The sequence below is a fragment of the Macadamia integrifolia genome, chromosome 2 (assembly GCF_013358625.1).
Source record: "Macadamia integrifolia cultivar HAES 741 chromosome 2, SCU_Mint_v3, whole genome shotgun sequence".
In the NCBI taxonomy this organism is placed as follows: Eukaryota; Viridiplantae; Streptophyta; class Magnoliopsida; order Proteales; family Proteaceae; genus Macadamia; species Macadamia integrifolia.
In genome coordinates this window covers 17439045-17454427 of record NC_056558.1, presented here as the reverse complement: position 1 = coordinate 17454427, position 15383 = coordinate 17439045, and the positions used below count along the sequence as shown (strand labels likewise).

At 39.6% G+C, this 15383-nt stretch overlaps 1 protein-coding gene across 1 annotated transcript; it reads left to right on the top strand.

Annotated features, from left to right (window-relative positions):
- The first annotated feature begins 1179 nt into the window (after positions 1-1179).
- Positions 1180-3194, top strand: LOC122059539 (trans-cinnamate:CoA ligase, peroxisomal-like). The gene has a single exon (XM_042622382.1). It carries the CDS (start codon positions 1290-1292, stop codon positions 3027-3029), a length of 1740 nt encoding a protein of 579 aa, XP_042478316.1. The 5' UTR covers positions 1180-1289; the 3' UTR covers positions 3030-3194.
- Positions 3195-15383: the final 12189 nt, after the last annotated feature.

The window sequence follows — 15383 nt, the reverse complement described above, 5'->3', positions numbered from 1 at the left end:
AATGATATCAGAACGATAAGAGAATAAAAATAAATCGAACCCAAACTAGACCAACTGACCATTGACACCCCTACCCATACCTTTCTATTGACAAAATGTAACCCAACCTCTAATTGGTCAGTTCTCCATATTCATACTGCTAGCTAAAAGAACTCTCTCTCCCTAATCCTTCTTGTCATTGTTTTCAAGTCTAGATTCACTTCAGATACAGGGCAACACTCAATGCCTGTCCTCTTTTACTTCAAGAAATATTATTTATTGTTTTTTAAATGACAATAAATTGGGCAAGTGTTGAGCAATATCCATACACACGCTGTAGCGTAATCAAATTCTTCTTTTCTTAACCCTTGAATAATTTTTTTCGATAGGAGATTTTTATGTTTCCCGCGTGAAATAGAATCTCCCATACCAAGGAAACGAAATATTTAAAGGGCACTTCACAATTCATATATGGGAGACTCACATGTTACTAAAAGAGAGACAAAAATAAGCATGATGTAAATATTAAATCTCTTTCACAAAAAATAAATAAACAAATATTTAAGTAGTACGTAAAATAAGATGGTAAGTATTGACAGATTACAGATCATGTAAAGGACTCATCAATTAATACCTTATTGAAGTAAATAATTTGTTGAAAGAGGGTTGTTGTGGGTTTTATGCAGTAAAAAAAAAAAAAAGGAAAGGTACTCTTTATTTTACCCACGAGCCTAAAAGTTGCGACTCCCTCTCTAAAGTAGTTCTTCCATAAAATAAAAAATAAAAATAAATAAAAACAACCAATATATTTCTCTATATATATTGTTTAACCGGCATGAATTGGGATTTGGGATTAGACCAAGAAGACTAAATTAAAGGGACTAGATTCAATGGCTCGATCCAGTTGGGTTTAAAAGAAGAGAATAACGACAAAGGCAGGGAAGTTGAAGCAAAGACAGAAAATGGTGTTCACAGTGATAGGGTCCCAAGTCTCCTGACTCCTAAGGAGCCTAACAAAATGTGAACGATTTAAATTTAAAAACAAATAAAAGGTCAATAGTCTTATGTTCAAACTACCATGTAAACATCTTTGAACCTTCCCCCCAAACTTCCACATAACTACCCTTTCCCTTCTCCCCAATACCTCAAATTTCACATGGTCTACATCCTCCGACCCCTATATAAACCCTCTCTCTAAGTCCCTCTCACTTCCACCAAAGAAATCCATCAAAGACCTCACAAACCCATCGTTTCCTTTCTCTTTCTTCTTCTTCACTTCAAGCCCTTTTTCCTCTCTCAACTTCTTAAAAATGGATATGTTACCCAAATGTGCTGCAAACTATGTTCCTCTCACCCCCACTAGCTTCCTCTCTAGAGCTGCTACTGTCTATGGAAGCCGCACCTCTGTCATCCATGGCAGAACCAAATTCACTTGGAAACAAACCTACCAACGTTGTCTTCGCCTTGCTAGCACTCTCCAGTCACTTAATATCGTCAAGAATGATATAGTTTCAGTTCTAGCACCAAACATCCCAGCCCTTTATGAGATGCATTTTGCTGTTCCCATGGCCGGAGCTGTTCTCAACGCTATCAATACAAGGCTTGATGCCAACAACATTGCTACTATCCTCAAGCATTCAGAAGCTAAACTCTTTTTTGTTGATTACGAGTATGTGCCATTAGCTCGTGATGCACTCCGGCTACTCGTCGCCGACACAAAAGAATCTCTGATACCATTTGTTATTGTCATAGATGACATTGATTCCCCCACCGGAATCCGCCTTGGAGGGCTTGAGTATGAACAACTCATCCACAATGGAAATCCTCGCTACACTCCGGAGCAGCTCACCGACGAATGGGATGCGATCACACTGAATTACACTTCCGGCACAACATCGAAACCTAAGGGAGTTGTGTACAGCCACAGAGGTGCTTTTCTAAGTACCCTCAGCCTTGTATTACAGTGGAAAATGGGGGAGGAACCAGTTTACTTATGGTCACTTCCTATGTTTCACTGCAACGGGTGGACATTCACGTGGGGTGTCGCCGCACGCGGTGGTACAAACGTGTGTATTCGCAACACTTGTGCTGCCGACATGTACCGGGCGATCGCCGAACATAAGGTGACCCATATGTGCTGTGCGCCTATTGTGTTCAACATCCTTCTTGAGGAGGAGGGCCGCCGTCTTAGCTCTCCGGTGGAGATACTTACTGGCGGCGCACCACCACCCGCAGCGTTGTTGGAGAAGATTGAGAAATTAGGATTCCACGTAACACATGCATATGGGCTCACAGAAGCCACGGGACCCGCTTTGGTGTGTGAGTGGCAAGCTAAGTGGGATCTATTGCCGAAGGAGGAACAAGCTAAACTGAAGGCCCGGCAAGGGATCAGTGTTCTGACGCTGGCTGATGTGGAGGTGAAGGATTTGAAAACTATGATTAGTGTTCCAAGAGATGGGAAATGTGTGGGTGAGATTGTGTTACGTGGAAGCAGTATCATGAAGGGTTACTTCAAGGATCCAGAAGCTACTTCCAAGGCTTTCAAGGATGGATGGTTTCTCACCGGAGACGTAGGAGTGATCCACCCAGATGGATATTTGGAAATCAAAGACAGATCTAAAGATGTGATTATCTCAGGTGGAGAGAACATCAACAGTGTTGAGGTGGAAGCTATGTTATATAAGCATCCAAGTGTGTTAGAAGCTGCTGTTGTTGCAATGCCACATCCAAAGTGGGGAGAGACTCCTTGTGCTTTCATAACACTTAGAAAAGGTGAGAAAGGAGAGGTAAAGGAAGGAGATATTATCTCATTTTGTAGAAAAAATCTTCCACATTTCATGGCTCCTAGGAAGGTTGTGTTCAAGGATGAGCTCCCAAAGATTGCTACAGGTAAGATTAAGAAGTTTGAGTTGAGGGAAGAGGCAAAGAAGTTCACTATTTCAGAAACCAATGTTAACCAGAAGAGTACCCCACAAAGCAGGAATCAGAGGTCACAGTATACACATCAGCAGCCTATGGAACAAGCAGTAATGGCCATGTCTCGTCTGTGATGTTTAAATTTTTGGGTTTTTTTTTTTTTTTTGGTTGCCCTTTTCTCAAGGATAAGTAAGTTTAGTCTTGTAAAGAATATCATACAGATATGTGGCCATTCACCTATTGTTATGTTCGCTTCCCTTTATAAGCAATAACAGAAATTAATTGACAAAGTTTTATTAGCTTTTTTTCTCCATTTTTTTTCCTTCCCTTTTTTTATGAGTGGTGATGGTGGATCAAGGAAAGAGCAGCCAATACATGACCAGGTGAAAGTATTTTAAGGGTAAGATTTATGAAAGGAGATGGATGGATATGCTATCGATGATATACGATAAGTTAGTAGGCACCAATGAGGATGTTAGGGAGAGGGAGAGGGAGAGGGAGAGGGAGGGGGAGGGGTAAGGGTAAGGGGTCGTTTCAAAAGATGGAAAAAGAAAAAAGGATATAAAATGAGGGTTAACTTACAATATACCGACAGTATACCCACCATTTTTGCGATACATTTAGCATCTATAAACTTAATCCTATTATCTTTGCAGCTTTATCAAGTTGCAAATTTTCATTTGTTTTCTTCCAATTGAAATTGAGTTTTGGAGATTAGGTGTTAGAATCATTAATATACAAGGAACTTAAACTTTTAGATTTCCACATTTGGCAGCTTTTTCCAGGGTCTTTCAACCTCATTTGCATCTTTAAATGGTTGTTTCTTAATTAAAATGTTATTTCTTCTCTATTTAGTCTTTCTTTTGTTTCTAATTATGGCTTATTTCTACTGTGTGGAGGACTGATTTTGTTAATCCAAAAATTGAATAGATACCATATCCTTTGTAAGGCTAAATCACTGCATCTTGAAAGCAATTATTATGGAATCTACTCAACTGTGTAACCTATAAAATAATAAAAAAAAATTTCCTTGCGGAGTGGAGTTGAAAGAATACCCTCATTATGGGTAATGTGATGTAGTGATAGAATTTTTGTTCAATTGACAAATTTTCACCCCCTCTTAATTTGTTGAGCATACATATGTGTGTGTCTGAGTATACTCTACACTAGATCAGCAGAACTATTATTGGCATAGGAAAAAATATATCCTCTACCATCTATTCTAAATAAATTGCATCTCGTTTAGTCAAATGTGATTGTTACATGACAACATATTTAGCAAAGCTTTCCTTATAGAGAATGGATCCTCTCCACATACATTCATATATATCTAAATGTCAAGTGCCAATATGTGTCTCTTTTGCTTTTATATATACCATTTCTTCATATCTAAATTGGTGTATGGTTATACATGAATGGATATGTGATTGAATTGATACAAACCATAAAAATTTACATGTGATCAATTAAAATTATATTTTATCTATTCAATCATTAAAATCATCATATTCCAACCAAAAATAAAAAATAAATCACCATATCATCTTCTTTGTGATGGGGGGGGGGGAATATATAAGAAGATACCTTTAGCCTTTGTGGGCCAAATTGTGTCTAATCAGGTTTGGGGCATCACGTGGTATCTTTTGTCCTTATAAAGCCAAAAAAGCTTAAGGTTGACTTTTTTCCATTTCTAATTTTTAATAATAATTGGGAAGAACATATCTTTTGGTTGCAAGTGCAGAAAACAAGCAGTACGAGGACATTGGCTTTGCTAAAACATACAAGCAGTCCTATTGGAAGGGCCCAAAATATCTGACCTTAGTTATCAAATTATGTCCATAGTAGTCACTCTCATGATACCCACAGTTTAAAAGGCCATATGACATGATGCCTTATATTTTTAAAAGATACAATTATATAACCAACTATTAGTTATATGGCCCTAGACCCCTCATACTCCACTACGTGTGAACAGTAATGCTAGGTCTACGGGAATAGGAGCAGCAGAATAACTTGTCCAATTATTAATAAATAGGTAAAAAGAGTGTTTTGTGCACAGCATTGCATTACATATAGGGGTTTCTTGAAATCTAGTGGATTTTTTGTTTAGGGGAGAGGTGTTGTGCACAATCATGCATAAATGCACACAACTGTCAGATGGGGTGAGGATGAGTTCAAGCAGTTGAAAACAGTCTCTCGATATACTTGAGGTAAGATTGTCTAGTCCTTGCACTCCTGCGCTGAATCTCATGCATGCGGGAGTTTCATGCACTGGGTATGTTTGAAAGATCAAAAAATTCATAAAATATAATATTCTTAATAGATAAGTTCAGTTCAACATATGGAAGGCTTATCTATGGTATTGAGTAGGGGTGTCAATTCGTGGCCCGACCTGACTAAATCGATCGGAACCGACCGTTTATAGACCGGCCCGACCCGGATCGTTTATTAAACGTGTCGGGCTTGAGCCCGGCCCGTTTATAAATGGTCGGTCTCGATTTTGTTACTTGGACCGTCGAGCGCCCGACCGAGACCGACCGAATAACGCCCGACCGAGACCGGCCTATTGTGCACCGACTTGGCCTGACCCTTTAATGATTGTAGAATACCTATTTTACCCCCCTAAATTAAAAGAATAAAAACTAAAAAGTAAAGACATGTTCACATTTTAAATAATGGTTATATTTGGTATCATTTATTGATTTATTTTCATTTTTTTTGGCTTGCATGAATGGGCCGGAATATAAGAGCACATTTTAAAGAGGGCCGTTTAAAAACCAGTTAAAACCCGTTTAACATTAAACATGTTCGTAACCCGATTAAGGCCCGACTAAAGCCCGATTAAGGTAGCCCGATTATAGCCCGAGGCCGATCGACCGAATACAAAGTGTACCATGCCCTCAATAACTAAGCCCGATTAGTTAAATGGGCAGACACGGTGTAGCCTTTGAAAGTCTTCAAGCCCGATTAAGCCCGACCGAAACCGGATCGACCCGACCGATTGACGCCCCTAGTATTGAGGGCCCATAGGCCATTAAGATGATGTCCCAAGGTGGTGGCCAGAAGGGGGTGGCAAGGTGGCCAGTAGTCGGTGGCATCCCAACTCAAGAGAAGAGGGTAGCAAGGTGTGGGGGTGAGGGGATGGGAACTACACAAGATGTCAAACGTCTAATGGGGGGAGAGTTGTGCAAGCAACCTCTCCTCAATGACTTATGCTAGTGCTCAACCGTGAAATGCAGCCACCATCATGCTAAGAGGTGATTCCCGTGCCCTTGTTTAGATATTCATAATTTTCCGATGCTTTTTAATGTAGCTAAGTTTGTTTGAACTAAAACTTGGTTCGTGAGAAAGGTAACACACATTTTACTATCCCAACCCTCTCATTTGTTGAATAATTAGTTCCTAACAAACTAACGAAGTGTCCAACCCTAAGACCCTTTTATGGATATTAAAAATGAGTGATCGAAGGTTTTAAAGTTGGGTCAATATTTACCCTTATGGTGGAGGGCCACAGATAGAGTAACAAAATATGAATTAGAGCTCAACCAAAATAATACCATCCATCAATGTGTTGCCTTATTCATAGTTTTCAATAAAAAAAAAGGGGTAATTTACAATGTCACCCCCTGGAGAATACCAATATTAGAGAGACACCCCTTCTCTTTCACCAAATTGGACTTAGACCCCTTGTTGTCAGTCTATGTTAAGTGGATGTTGTAAAATGATAATTTTGCCCTTATGAGTAAAACACCATTATTATACTATTCTAAAAATACCCTTTAATCACCCTTATCACTTATCACTCTCTCTCCCTCGTTCCTTTTCCGTACCTCAACTTGTGAGTCCGGCGAGATCCAGACTACCCGAGTTGCTGTAGCTGGCAAGTTTTGCTCATTCCATCAACGGTGAGTTGTGCTCATTTCGTCGATGGCGAGTGGTGCTGCATCTGATGGTGCCCGTGCAAGTCTCCATCGGCAGTATTTGGATCAAAATAAATGATTTCATCGGACTCAGTTTCATCTTCTTCCTCCTCCCATTCCTATTCACGGCCATGATTGTTTCAAAACCTTTACCTCCCTGCGACCTCTCTGATTTCGGTCCAATGAGGCCGAATCTGTCGATGGCGGACATGGAGGTAGAGGCGGTGGCAGACATGGAGGCAGAGGTGGCGGCGGCGATGGTGGAGAAGGAGCAGGTGAGGGAGAAGGTTTGGCACCTTCGCCGGAAGGGGTTGCAGTCGCCGATCGATCAGGTATAAGGGATCTTCTCCAACTCGGTGACTCACACGATCGGCCATATTAGGGAACTTGAGAAATAGGGAAGGGGAGGGGTGTCAGCGTGGTGAAGGAGTAGTGTTAGTGGCAGTGGTCTAGAAAACTCAGCCATCGAACCTCAGGTGTAGAATCAAGAACCAAGGTCTAGAGATCGATATGATTTCACCGCTGGTAAGTCCATTGAAGAGCCCGTGCAAGTCTCCATCGCTCTATTTGGATCAATGAGGTCGGATCTGTCAGTGGCGTGCCAAGCTCTGGTGGCGGACATGGAGGCAGAGGTGGTGGCGGCGATGGAGGAGGAGGAGGTGAGGGAGAAGGTTTGGCTTCTTCATCGAAAGGGATTGTAGCTGCCGATCGATCAGGTATAAGGGATCTTCTTCTCCAACTCAGTGACTCACACAATTGTGAGTTGTGAGTTTCATTGTTCAATCGATTTTGGAATACAACCATTAAGGGTAATTTCGATATTTTCCTATTTTTAAGGGCAAAATAGTATTTAGGAAAATTATGAATTGCTGATGTCAGCATTCTTTATATATTCTGTATCGCCGACTGACGACAAGAGGTCCGAGTCCAATTTGATGAAATAGAGGGGGTGTCCCTCTAATATTGGCATTCTCCAGGGGGTGGCGTTGTAAATTACCCTAAAAAAATTTCAAGGTTTATATCCAACAAAGGAAAAGAAAAAAAAAAATAAGTGATGACTATGTATCCTTATCCTTATTGGATTGGATATCATTTTTCAACTGAGCATCGAGTATTTGAGTGTGATGGCTTTGGCCGAACATTGATGTCAAAAGAGCTCAAATTGTACAAGTGTTAGGTTTTGGTGTGTGATCCGATCATTCATTGGCACATAGAAGAGAGTTCCTCACTCCCTCAGCACCAATGGCATCTATAGAGGCCAATGGCCCCTTTGTTGGCCCCTCGTGGTTCCCTCATCTTTGTTAGGCCCCAATATTGTTGTAACCCGACAGTCACTGAGAGGGAGGGTGAATCAGTGAGTCTAATTCCGATCCTCAAAAACCTGTCTGATGTCTGGCTAAGAAAAACCTAATATACCTGTCCCTGTTTTTACACAGTCATATGCACACTCAGCCTCTCATAGGCACTTTCAGGTGTGCATACCCATTCCACATTCTACGTACTTCAATATAAAATGCAAACAAACACTCACAACACAGGGTTTTTACGAGGTTCGATAATTTGCATACATCCCCGGCGTAGTACCTGTAAAGGCTTTGTACCTTCTCAATACACTACTTTTGTCTGCACCCACAGTCGGGAGCATCCACACCCAATTTTCTCAAGCCGAAGTTGAGATGGCACTCGCAGTGCCGGTACAATGTGTAGCACCCACTCCCGGTGCTTAGCACCCACTAAGCACTCAATAAAGAATATAGTAAATTTGGGCTTATATCAATGCTCTACAGTTAAGCCTTCTCTAGCAAATATATCCACAACTAGCTAGCATACTTACAGTTCATCCATAACTAATCTAGCATGTAAACATTCATCCACAACTAACCCTAACATACATACGTGCATATAATGTTAATCAAAGGTTAGAGAATCTCACAATTGATTGCCTGGGATGACTAGAAACTTGTACTGACAAGTTTGGTGCTCACACCTTCTCTCCTTGGCTTCCTACTCTTCAAAGCAAACACATCATTGCTTTCTTCTCTTCCTCCTTGGTTTTGAGTTAATGTATCATTAACACACCTTAACCACCTCTTTTACCTCCTTTACCTCCTTTAATGGCCTAAGAACATTTATCATTAAGTATTCATGTTCATTCAAGGACCAACAAAGAGGGAAAAGCTTCTCTTGCCAAAATCATAGTCTTTCTTCATTAAAAACTTATTTTTCTTACTACCACAGTGTAGGTATTGAAAAAACGAAGAAGTAGCAACTTGGTTCACCCAAATTTGAGTTAAAATGAGGGAGATATGACCATTTGAAGTTGAAGCAATGAAATAGCTTGAAATAGAATCTTCGTAGGAGTGGCGTAGGCTACGCCGGCAGCATGAGCAATAGAGGCACAAATCTGTCCGTAGATCTCATCAAAGAGAATCTTTTAATAACGACCGTCCGATTAAAATAACGGATAGTAAATCTCAGCCACAAGATTTGAATAAGAGAGTCAATTGATGACGTCATGTTGACGTCAGCAATTACTTTTTGTTGTTGATTTTTTATTGGTTACTTTTCCGGATTTTAAGGGAGCTTATCTCCCACTCACAAAGTGAAATGCTTATCAACCATTGGATCTGAATCCTTCAAGATGGCTTCAATCATATCTAATGTGATCCTTAAGATCGGAAACTTTTTATACCTTCTATGCACGCACGAGACACCACAACATACCTTGATAAAGTGTAGCACCAATGCATCAAGGCTTATGCATCTAGCCAATCAAATCCCACATGCAAGCATCTATCTCGTCCATGTCAGTGCAAAATCTCAGCAGCCTTTGGATGGGCATCAAGCCTACGTGGTCGAATCTGGACCATCCATTTCACTTCCCTTTACTTCTCTTTATTACAATCAAGCCCCTGCCTTCATATATTTCAGTGCTTAAAGACCCTTTGCAACTTAGACCTTCAAAATCTTCAAATTACACAAAAGCCCTTCATATTTCAAAAATAAATTCCAAAAAATCCACCCAAGATCGAGAGCAACTGATGAATTTTCAGTTTAGATTTTTGATATGGCTTTACGGAAATATTTATAATTTTTTTCATACGATATCCGATCAAGATGAAATGAAGTGTGTGGGAATCATGACTGGACGCTCTACGAATTTTCAGAAGACCCGATCATCTGACTTAGCCATATAAAAAGACCAAAATGCCCCTAGACCTTTCCAATGACGCATCTTTCTTATATGGAATCAGAACACAATGAAATCAGAACCGTTGGAAAGATCGGATTTTTTTTGTATCGTTACATGGAGAACACTTCCTTTAAAAAATTCATCTTCAATGTCGAAATTGCCCTCAACTGTCACAAATGTCGTAACTACTTCATACGATATCGGAATGCGACAAAATCAGATACACTGGACTAGATAAATTATAATATATATTTTTCATGAAAAATCATCTTCCAAAAATATCATTTTCACTGTCAAAAATGCTCCCGAGCGTAAATAGGTCAATTTTACCAGTTTTGACCCAAAAACCCGCACTACATACTAAGGATGTATCAAACCATTCAATGCATATCAAGCAGCTCTGTTATCTCATCGGTGACACTGGACACTGCCATGTCATCATTTATATCCATGTCACCCAAACTGACCACGTCATCACCGCCACGTGGTCGGGTTGCCAACAAGAACAACCATAAAACAACAAATATTGGTTTAACACTAAAAGAAGGAAAAAAAAAGTTTTATGGACTCACATAGTCAAAGCAAGAGGGAAAATTTTAAAATTGTGACCTATCATCCTATCAAGTAAATCTAATTCAATGATCAACATAGAGGTGCATGCATATCTTAGTTCTAAACCCTTCAGTTCGGTCAGCAACTCTGTCAATGTTCTCTACATATTGAGAGTGAAAAAAATATTACATGGTCCCGTGGTTCTTGCACTCACATAGGGGATGAAATGATGACCCTATTTCAATGAAATACAAAAAAAAAATCCACCCTTCTTGTTGCTCCTGTTCACCTTCTCATTAGCCCTTGCATTGATGTAGAAGCTATATGTATGATTAGGTAGCGTTCTTCTTTTCATATATTATTACAAACTAAAAAATGAAAAAACCTCTAAAGTTGGGAAAGTCTCACATCCGAAGACTGAACCATTTGTCCCCCCGTATTGGTAACATCCCAATTGGTAACGTATCTAGCCCTGTAACATTTCTAACACTTATTAGACGTAATTGCTCCCTTCCCTGATTTTGTTGTTTCCCCAATTATTTGGTAGATGCCTTCCCCCTTTCTCTTGAAATCCCCCTCCATCTTAGTTTGCTGTTAGGTTCTTTAGGCAAGGGCTCTCCCATTTGTTTGTCCTATTGACATTTTATTTCTTTCTTTTATTTTATTATATTTTTCATTCATATGAAAGGAGTGTAGGGGGTGTTTGGAAAATCAATCTATCAAAACCATTAATTAGCCGTAATCTCAATGAAAAGAATTCTTCTCCATATCTTCTGGACAGCTTGAGACATAGACACACACTACACGAAAATCACATAGGAAGAAAGTCAAGAGACTATAATATGGTTGATGGCTGATATTGATTTTTGGAGGTTACTTGTTAAGTCATTGACAATATTAATATTATTGTTGTCCTCTTGGCACAATTTTTCCTTGGCTGCCGCTAGCCAAAGGAATGGCTGAGAAGGGTTCTTGGAGATATTACTTGTGAAAGTAGTATTATTGTTGTCCTCTTGGGACATTTATTTCCTTTTTAATAATTAGCTGGCCATACACAAAGCTATGGGTTGTTTGATAACCAACTGCAACAAGTCAGGGGTATTTTGGTTATTTGACACTCGAAACCCGTGTATTTTAAGGTAGATCAGATGTCAAACATCCCGTAAAGTAGGACAGTCCTGCTTGGCACCTTTTTTGTCTGGCTGGCGGTGGAGTCAAATACATAAATTTCTTGTGTTCATACCTAATGGAGCTATTAGATTTGTTTGGTAGATTTCAAATTAGGTTGGGTACCTGTAATTATGTCAATCATAGCAAATGTTTGGGGATAAGGTTCTAGCTCAGTGGCTTGTAGTTCGATAATTAGGGTTTAGTTTAAGTTGACGGAAGGTCGATCACTCCGTATCCTCCCCCCATCTTCATAAAATATACTAATAGTTAGTACATTAATAATCACTAATAAGTGGGGCTCAGTGGTCCCTCGTGGGTCCCTTGTATGTCTAGCCCTAATATGGGTCTTCAACAATATATATATATATATATATATATATATAGACAGACAGTAAATGCATATCTAGTAAGAAGGGTGGTAATCGATCAATTCAATCCGATTTTGATCTAGCTGAAACAATTTCAGTTTATTACTAGGCCAAACTAAAAACAAAACCGCTAAAAAAGTTTATGATTTCAATCAGTTTCAGCTTCGGTCCAATTGCTTATCTGTTTGCAATTGGACTAACATATGGCCTAATCCATTCCTATGGAGACCATCCGAACCTTGGATTTGCAACTATATATAATTATAACAAAATCTGTAAGCCCTTATGTATTATATTTTTGGGGTAATTTATTATTTTATATTAATCATATCATTGATAGTGTTTAACGAGACATAATACCTAAAAGTATTTTTTTAATGTGCAACCTTATTTTACAACAAGATTTTCCTTTTTATTATTTCCTGAAGAAAAAAAAAAAACCTAAGCTACTTAAGAATTGTGTTTTATAGTAACACCCCATCCCAATGGGAGGGTGGCTTGGTGTAAACCTAACACGGAACCCCTTGACCAAGGGACTTGGATGGTCTCCATAAGGGATTGGGGAATTCTACAAGAATATTATTGACCCTGCACTCTACGGACAAACACATATAATCACTGATTATTTATTTATTTATTTATTTTCTGCATTCGTGGTGCAGGAAAACTTTCGACTTTTTCTTTGGAAAGTGGTTCTATCCAAGAGTGCGACCTATGCCGCTCTCTTTATCTCTTTCTCATCTTGCAAATGAAGGATAGGGATATCTTTTCACGTAAAGAGAAAAAAAAAATAGACACATAGAAGCATGGGAACAGTTCACACTTTGAGACAAAATTCTCTTTCCCCGTTGTCATTTTTTGTAAACAAAGGCTCATCCTCAATTTTTTAACGTTTTAGCAAATTCTCTTATAAGAATCACTCTCTCTCTCTCATAACAAACTCTACCCATGTGTTGCCATGAGAGTGGGCCCTTAAGCTACTTTACTCTTCTAGGTTTGGGCTTTAAAAATAAAGATAAAACCTGAGGTAAGGTTGGGCTTAGCCTTTGATTGATTTTTTTTTTTTTTTCCTTTTAAACAAAGTGCTCACCCTCGATTTTTTAGCATTTTGGCAAATTCCCTCATAAGAATCTCTCTCTCTCTCTCCTACAACGAACTCTACCCATGTCTTGCTGAGGCTGCTTTAGTCGAACCCACCTGAGTCCTGAGCCGAACCTCAAAAGAAAACTAGGTTGGGCTTGGGCTTTAAAAAAATAAAACCTGAGGTAAGATTGGGCTTTGCCTTTAGGTGATGCCTTGGACCCTTGGTTACTTGAAACCCATCCTTACCTGAGCGGCTGAGAACAAGAAGACCTATACGGTCTATATTTTATATTTTACGGGAGGGAACCCTACTTGGTCATGTGGCTTTTACCCCAAGCATCTAATAGGGGAATAGGATGGTCATTTCATCACCCTTGTGCCTAGATGCACAACTAGATAACATTCTTATCTCCATATTTTAAACAACAATAAATATATTCCAGCTTACATATATTATCTAGCTTCAGTTCAAATGATACAATATATTCCAATTTTCTAATCTCCCCCTACCTTTTGCATCCATCTCAATATTACTTACTTATGATCATTGCAATTCAATGTCTATATCCATGGATTTAGTGGGTATTTACGCTCTCTTTTAGTTTACTCATCTAATTTGAGGTACTTGGAAGATAGAAGATCATATGACCAAGTTGAGTAGTAATTCAACAGTAGATGCTTTCCCCTTATTTATATATTGTAGGGGAAAAGAACGCTCCATGTTAATGTGGGCCTTGCACCAACGTGGAGGCCAATGAAAGGGCATACACGTAGGCATCAATAGGGGTGATTTTTATGTGTTTTGCATGGGCTAGGGGCATCATTACACGGCCCAAAATTTGTGTCTAGGTACAGAGGCTGTCGGACTATGAATCGTTCATTTCCCCTATATTATTAGAACTTGAAAGTTGAAACTAGGAGTCTAATCATTTATTAAATTTTAGAAGATAGGTTTTTTTTTAGGGTTTAGTAAAGAAACTAATCAATTAAAAGAAGTTGAGGGAAACTTCCTATGGCATAAGGTGTTTACATTAGTATAAGAATAGGGGAGGGGAAAGAAACCATGCATGAGAAAACTGAAATTTGAATCCCACCAGAGGCCATCAAATGGCCTTAAATATTATGAAAGCTATAAATAAAACTAACAAAAGCGAAAATTGAAATCCAATCCAGAATATCTTCAACTGTGGAGGAAGTCGTCCAATCGGTAAAAAACTCCAAGTTATTCAAAGCTGAGATAACGGACAAATAGTCCAGGTATATATGAAGATATGTTATCACTATAACTATAGGAGAGAAGAATTGCATCACAAACTGTTGCCGCTTCCATTGAAGAAGTAGAGAGCCCACGACATAAAACACACTTAGCAGCCAGAAGGACTTGGCCTCCCCATCCACCAAGGAAGGAGCCATTTAACCAGGCACCATCCCCATAAATAAAAAACATAGAAAGCTCACGTTAGGCATACAAGTGGCCAAGGGATTTGGAGACCAGGGAGGCAAAGAAGAAGCCTTATGCACAACAGTGCGCCCATTAGTACAAAACTATGGAAAGCCGTCAATGGTAGTATAATGCTAACTAGTGTATAAGACTCCTGATATACCAATATGTCGGTCGACCGGTCATTGAAGAGGTCGAAGCTTTCTACCAAAAAGGAAAAAAAAAAGGTCGAAGCACGTACTTGGATGCAAGAGACACTCCCCTGAACTCCTATACTAGGAGCTTAAGAGATTAGGGGGGGGGGCATATGATATACCAATATATCTGTTGATCGGTCAATGGTCGGGAGGCCCTACCCTCGACCTCGTTAATACGAGCATGAACAGACCCCCTCGACCAACAAGAGGGACCCCAACCTTACAACCTACCCGCACATGGAGTCTCCACATTGGTGACCAACTTAAGCTATGACTTAAGTAATTAACCCGGGTCAGGCGGTTATCTAGCCCCTAAACACACCACGGTCTTGTTAGCCGTTATGGCAACCAACCGAGGTTGAGTTAATCGCTATTGCCCTATCCAGCTCAGCCACGACAAAGGATGATCTTTCTAATAAGAAGAGGACTCGTGTGAGCGTGCCAGTGACGCTTGACCAATGAGGACTCGGGCCATTTATTTAAGAAGCACTTAGTTGGAGTTGCAAGTAAGACTCTCAATCAACTAATTACTCTATGGAGGGATGAAGATATTGAGACCTAACT